The 6841-nt window shown below is 47.3% G+C and overlaps 2 protein-coding genes across 2 annotated transcripts; both read left to right on the plus strand.

Moving 5' to 3' along the window:
- The first annotated feature begins 2715 nt into the window (after window positions 1-2715).
- DACRYDRAFT_24225 (uncharacterized protein) lies at window positions 2716-3628 on the plus strand. Its single transcript, XM_040773600.1, has 6 exons — window positions 2716-2784; window positions 2840-2900; window positions 2953-3008; window positions 3060-3110; window positions 3165-3275; window positions 3323-3628. Coding segments are annotated over exons 1-6 (390 nt in total). The 5' UTR covers window positions 2716-2783; the 3' UTR covers window positions 3433-3628.
- A 547-nt stretch (window positions 3629-4175) lies between these two features.
- On the plus strand, window positions 4176-5574 carry DACRYDRAFT_83128 (NADPH-dependent alcohol dehydrogenase; the record flags this gene model as incomplete). The annotated part of the gene is made up of 6 exons (XM_040776611.1): window positions 4176-4268; window positions 4322-4615; window positions 4674-4911; window positions 4959-5248; window positions 5297-5393; window positions 5448-5574. The coding sequence occupies 6 exons, from the start codon at window positions 4176-4178 to the stop codon at window positions 5537-5539; spliced, it is 1104 nt and encodes a 367-aa protein (XP_040625513.1). The 3' UTR covers window positions 5540-5574.
- Window positions 5575-6841: the final 1267 nt, after the last annotated feature.

Genomic DNA, 6841 nt, shown 5'->3' on the forward strand with positions numbered 1-6841 from the left:
CCTTCCAGCAGGTTCCAGCACATGCCAAGGTATACCAGCTACTTCCATGTCATAAAGGCTTAGTCATGTCTCTTGACCAAGCAATGAGCTGGTGCCCTGACAGTCCTCCTAGAGGAATCGAGTTGTGTCCATGGAGACCACTGCTTTGGCTGGGCCATTTCCCACCTGCCACCTTGTTCCCAGGTAGGATAATTTGATGTCAACCCAGTTGAACATTTCCATCTGTTCACCATCAGTCAAACATCTCAATACCTATGCAGACACACCTTTCTATTGTTCAGGAACATCCCCCCTAGATGTGCTTTGGTAGCTTGAGATGAAAAGGTGCTGATGCTGAATCTGTCCAACTTGAATGTGCAGCACAATGGAAACTTGTCAGTTTCCACATTTATATTTAGATTCCATGTCATTGAAAGCATTCTTGCATCCACTCAGCATGGCCCCTAACTAACTACGTAGAGAGGTCCAAAAATGTGTTACCCATGATCAATCTGCATGTCCCTGCTGGATGTGCAAATTTCAGTTGTTTCAGTCACTCAGTGTTATCCCAGTCAGCCATAGACCCTCACACCAGTGTATACCTCAGTCAAACATTTGTCACCTTTCCACTCAGATAGGTACAGATATCTAACACAGTGTAGTTTTAGTTTCATGTGTGAATAAACCATTTTTTGAACCATGTCTTCTTCAGGTGATAACATTGTTCCATCCATGCATTTGATTCATAACCTCTCCTATGAAAGCATACATCATGGCACAGGTACAGTACAAACAACTTGTTCACCAGATAATGCAGTTCCATCCATTGTGTTTGTAGGTAAGTATACCATATAGCAGCCAGTGTTTGCACATAGGATATATCTTGGGGTAAGTCAGTATACAGGCCATATAAGGGATACTAAGTGCTCACTACATAACATTGCTGTGACCACACTTCCACAGCATCTTCTTCAGCAGGCCAATCCAGTCAGTCCCTCCCCTAGAAAGTTGGCTTTGTTGTGCTTCTTGTTGTTGTTGCTATAGTTCCAGTTCTGCGAGTTGTGTGTGTTCCCTAAATTGTTGTGCAAATTGTGACAGTTGAATGTGCAGTGATTGCAAATGGCAAGTGGCAGTGGAAGATACACCAGAGTGGGCGGAGCAGGAGGAACAGCCATTGCAGACTGGGCAGGAGCATCAAATGAATAATGAGCAGGTTGAGCAGATGTGGATTGATTGTAGGTAGGTGGATAGATAATATTGTTGAAAGTGTTGTGACCCTGTTCATAGTTCATCTTCAATAGTCCTTCTGTGCAAAGTCAGTCTGCTATACATGTACTATCAGTTACTTACCATTTCTCCTAATCACTCTCTGAATACACTTTGACATGATGACAATTGAATGGTGTGTTTGTCCAGCAACTGTCAGAGTCATACAAGAATACTGTCAATTTGATGCCAGATAATTTGAGTTCAAAGATCAAATTATTCTTGAGTTAGGCATTCAGGATTCAAATTAATCTTGTGTGGGTGTTCCAGGTCTTCTATACAGCTTGCTCTCTTTCTGAAGCATTATTGTCAGGTTGATGTATCAGTAGGATCAATGGGAGGTCAAGGCCTTCAATGGGGTGGAGATTGCATGACAGACAAGAAGAGTGTATATCTCGATGAGTACACAATTACATTGAGTATGGAGTACACAAGGACAATGACCATGACTGCCATGCTTTAAGGGTGTATGTAGTCAAGTCATCACATCAAACTATTTCAGTGTAGATGAATGATAACACTGAAAGTGTGGGGAGTACCTGGGAATAATTTAGAGATAATCCTACACCAAGATACACCAAGATACTCAGTGTAGTAGAACACTGAGCGAACACTGAAAAGTTTGGGTGTATTCTATCCTACACCCAGATACTAGTACTTGGTGTAGAAGTACACTGAAATTTTGAGGTGTATAAGAGGGTGACCCTGAAAAAAGGTGGGTATTGGTGGCTTTGATATTGGGCAATGATTGGTCAGCTTAGATATACACCAGAGTAATGGTCTATAATCACTTCAGTTTACTACAAGTGACTGAAGTTGCTGGCAGATTTCTGTGCCTAACTGCTGTCACACAACTTTCCCCCACATGGAGAATTGTGATGACAACCCCAATTCAATTGGAAGGCAGGTGTGTCCTCTTGGACACTTTGCAGAGTTGGTCCTAATGACTCATCAAGGGACAAGTAGATTCCCTTGTCCATTGGAATTTGGCCTTTGTTGTTGTACCCCCTATTCACCTGACCCACCCCAAATATTCCGGACTAGGCTATTCTAGGCTATTTGGTCATTGGACCCTCAGCTTCAGTGCTATCTCTGAGGTTTATATCTCATCACCATCATCACCAGCCGCACGTATCCTTGTTTTGATTCCGGTTTTCCGCACCATGTCTCTATGCTTAATGACATAGGTCGCCCAACTTCGCTTACGCAACATAACATGCGTCTACCACACTGCCGGATTTCGGCACATCTTTCTTTTTCAAGTATTAGTCACACACACGCCACATTTCTTCCGGAGGCAGACCGCGTCATTATAAGTGCTGCTTGCTTTGCGCAAGGGGTCATTCCAACTTTGTCTCCCCTCTCAACCCAGTTCAAGTTGTTCCACTATCGCACGATCAAATGTTTCCAAGCGTCGAACCCACCACCACTCGTCGTCGCTTGAGTTTGACAGGTTTCATTCTCCAACAAGCCTCTTTCGGGATGGCTGTAGTTATCGGCATTGGTTGGAAGGCCCTCTCCCGACCTGGGTGGTCGCCAGTATGTCTTTCCTCTCTGCCTTTTCAAAGCGCGTTACTGAATGAGTCACATCCAGTGTATGTGGCGCATGCTCTCCAGTTCCCCCTCCTCTTCTACCGATGTTCAAATCTGACCGGGTGAGGTGTTTTTCACTTCAGGTAGCGCGCCTGCACTGACCTTTTGTGGAAGAGTAACAACTGCAACTATCAGTGTTTTTGACTTCGCCGGACTGATAGCATGGTTGGGTAAGTGGGATAATATGACATTGGAAAGAGTCATTGAGATAATTACCACAGTGTGTTTCATCTTCATGATCAAAGGCCATGTCAACTGTAAGGCCGGATCTGGTAAGTTGCTTAGATCATGTCTAACTGCGAAAAGAACCTTCATACTGCCTACAGAGTGGATGCTCGCGCTCAGTCCTGGATGCCCGTTTTCTGACGACGCTCGAGACGACATTGCCTATGTCAAGTGCATTTTCAGTGGGTTTCAGCTCGCTCTTGCTTCAGCAGGTAACAGATTCACTTGTGCATATGCGGCTCTGTTAATCCAGTTCTAGGATTGCTCGGCATAGTTGTACTGGTTTTCTTTCCCGTCTTCATCTGGATTCTCGGCGATGACCCTGCTTCTCCTGAAGCATTAGGTGCAGGACATCTGCAGATGGTTTGAAGTGAAAATACCGTCAGGTTGCAGACCTTGGCGACTGCCCGAGTAGGAAGTGGTGAGATGCGAGTTGTTGCTGAAAATGTCGCCAGGATGCAAACTCTGGCACATCCCCAAATTGAAGAGCCTTAAATGCTCAGTCTGATGTCATGAGCTTATATGTACGATGTAGTACATTTCTCAGCTGCCTGATGCAAAGAACATGAAGCGAAATATTTCACAGGCTAGGATGAGATGCATCACTCCATGAATTCGCTCACGTGTTGAGGCATAATTGGGCAAATCAAATTTAGGAAGATCACTGGAGGAATAAGTTTGAACTGATTTGGTAAAGATATGTATGTATTGCCAGATATGCTCCGGATTGAAGGCGCGGATCAAGCGCACAGCACGATGCAATGATCATGGGTAAGAGGGACATTTGATGAAGGATATTCTTTCATTAAAGAGATATTGAGATGATTCTGCATTGCATATATGGGTGCATTGCATAGAATCATTGCGCTCGGGCCCGAGAATATGCAAGTACTGCAGTATTCAACGTAGCAGAGTCGGGAATAAGAGACTGACGCGTCTGTTTGTTATCGCCGATTGCTGTTTTGGAATTTGCCTATCCAGATAACGACGCTTTCCCACATCTAACAAGATAAGAGTAGTGGCCACACAGCAGACAATGCGCATTATAGTCCGGCAAAAGAGTGAAGTGCTCTTCCTCAACAGTCAAAGCCCAGAAAAGTCAACACTGGACCATGCTATCGTGGTTGTGGGCATCCACCACTCCTCAGACGTCTGAGGTCGAGTTCAAGGGATATGCGATAACCAGCCAGGATCCAACTAAATGGGTTCTCACTTTGTTATTCCCCCTGCGAGATCTGCAACTTATGCGACTCCTCAGAGCGATTTCTCGGTGATTCCCTTCCAGCCCAAGACCTTCTCTCCAACGGACGTTGAGCTGCGCATCACGCACTGCGGCGTTTGTGGGTCTGATGTTCATACGATCACCGCAGGATGGGGTGAGTTTGAGCGTCCAATGATTGTCAGGCACGAGATCGTAGGAATTGTCACGCAAGTGGGGCAGAAGGTGCGCGGAATCAAGGTCGGAGATCGTGTGGGGGTGGGAGCGCAGATCGCGAGTTGTGGAGAGTGTAGAGCGTGCAAGACAGATAATGAGCAATATTGTCCTGATTCGGTAAGTCCCTTCTGCATCCTTTACTTTGAAATGCTGAAATTGATGGGGATTGATCCAGATTGAGACGTATAACGGCACTTACTCGGACGGGGTTCGAACTACGGGTGGCTACTCCACCGCTGTCCGTGCAGACGAGCGGTTCGTCTTTCCCATCCCTGCCGGACTATCTTCCGCGCATGCGGCGAGTATGTTTTGTGCTGGATTGACCGTCTATTCGCCTCTTGTGAGGAACGGCGCCGGACCTGGGAAGAAGATCGGCATAGTCGGTATCGGAGGGTTGGGACATTATGCCATCGGTACGTCTCGTTCCAACGTTTGTGACCGGGAGCTCATGTCGGTGCAGTGTTTGGGAAAGCCCTTAGTGCCGAGATGTACGCGTTCTCGTCCTCTCCGTCAAAGGTCGACGACATCAAGCAGATGGGCGCCGACCACATCGTCATCACCGACGACAACGGCATTTTTGCAGAAAAATATCGAGATACGCTCGACCTCATTATTTCGACGAGGGACAGCGTGAAGACGATGCCTTTGAAGGCATTCCGGAGCATGCTGTGGGTGGGCGGCAAACTGGTAACGGTCGGTTTACCTGATGATGACTTCCCGCCATTGTCAGGCATGGACTTCACAGCGAACGTATGTCTCTATTTGACCAAAGACAACATCACTGAGGCCATTTGGTAGGCTGCATTGTTCGGAGGATCCAATCTCGGATGCAAGAAGGAAGCAATGGAAATGCTAGCCCTCGCAGCAAAGAAGGGGATCAAGCCTTGGATGGAGGGTACGCCTCCCTTGCCTCTTCTCATTAAGTTGTCCGAGCTAATTGAGAGCCTAGAACTGCCCACGAAGGAGTGTAAGAAGGCGGTGGAAGGTGTGAAGGCCAACAAAGTACGATATAGATATGTCCTATCTCATGACCTCATGTAAAGGCTGGTGAGGAGAGTTTCTCTCATTTGGTCGTCAGAGTTACCTAGCTCAGAAATGTGATTGATGATCTGTACATCGATGACAGCCACAGAAGCCGATGCGGAACCCGATGGATCAAGCCGTCTTTGTCAGTAAATTCAAGTTTTCCTCTCTTGCATTCTTCCATCTTTCGGGCGCATATATCCTGGTAAGATGTCTGACAGCATAGAGCTGCAGACCATTTCTGCGCCCAAGGATAAGTGTGAGCGGGCTGTCGAAACTGTAGGGCCCGTCCAAGACACGTTGACTTCCGAACTAGCGCCCTTCGACAGAGGCCGCGACACCTGGCTTCTCGTGTTGGCGGCTTTCATCTTGGAAATGTCTGTCTGGGGATTTGCCTTCATGTTTGTCTCCCAGTTTGCTCTGATTGCGCATTCTCATGTTCTAAATGCTAGATATGGCGTCTTTCAAAACTACTACGCCTCCTCGCCTGACTCTCCCTGCCGAGGCGCGCCCCTGTCCGCTCTCTCAGCGATTGGCACTACTGGCCTGGCTATTCCATACATGTCTGGAATGTTTCTTCCCGCCTTCATGGGACGTCATCCTCGATGGATTCGTCCAATGCAATGGGGCGCAGTGGCATTGGGGACTGCAAGTTTCCTTTTGTCCAGCTTTGCGAAGGTCTTTTGGCAGTTAATCATCCTCCAAGGCGTGCTCGTCGGCATCTCATGTGGGATCTTGTACACGCCTGTTTTTCTGTGGGTACGCAATTGTTTTGTTTGCTATTCGGTGGTGACTGAACTGATCCGTGTTAGATCTATGAGTGGTTCCTTGAACGACGTGGCGTCGCAGGTGGCACCATTCAGAGCAGCACTGGGATTGGCGGTGCTGCCTTTCCTCCTCTAGTCGGCCTGCTTCTCGAGAAAGTTGGCTTCAGATGGACATTCAGAATTTGGGCACTTGTCTTTGCCGTATTCGTCGGATGGGCAATTCTCAATGAAGCCGCGAATCCCGATCCAAGCGGTCAGGCAGGTGCGAAGCACTCCTGTGGATCTGTCGTATTTCAAAAGTCCGATTTTTGCAACCGTTGTAAGTGTTATACCCACTGTGTGACATTCCATGGTGCTCATAACTTGGAGGGGCTCACAATTCTGGTGCAATCACTTGCATACTTTCCGGTGAACTTGTACATGCCGACTTACACAAGTCTGCTCGGAGTTCCGCCGCTTGATGGACAGCTCATGCTCTCAGTGTTCAATATGTTCTGTGTTTTCAGCCAGGTTCTGATTGGATGGATGTGCGACCGAATGCCATATTCCCGAG

The sequence above is a fragment of the Dacryopinax primogenitus genome, assembly GCF_000292625.1.
Source record: "Dacryopinax primogenitus strain DJM-731 SS1 chromosome Unknown DACRYscaffold_18, whole genome shotgun sequence".
Lineage (NCBI taxonomy): Eukaryota > Fungi > Basidiomycota > Dacrymycetes > Dacrymycetales > Dacrymycetaceae > Dacryopinax > Dacryopinax primogenitus.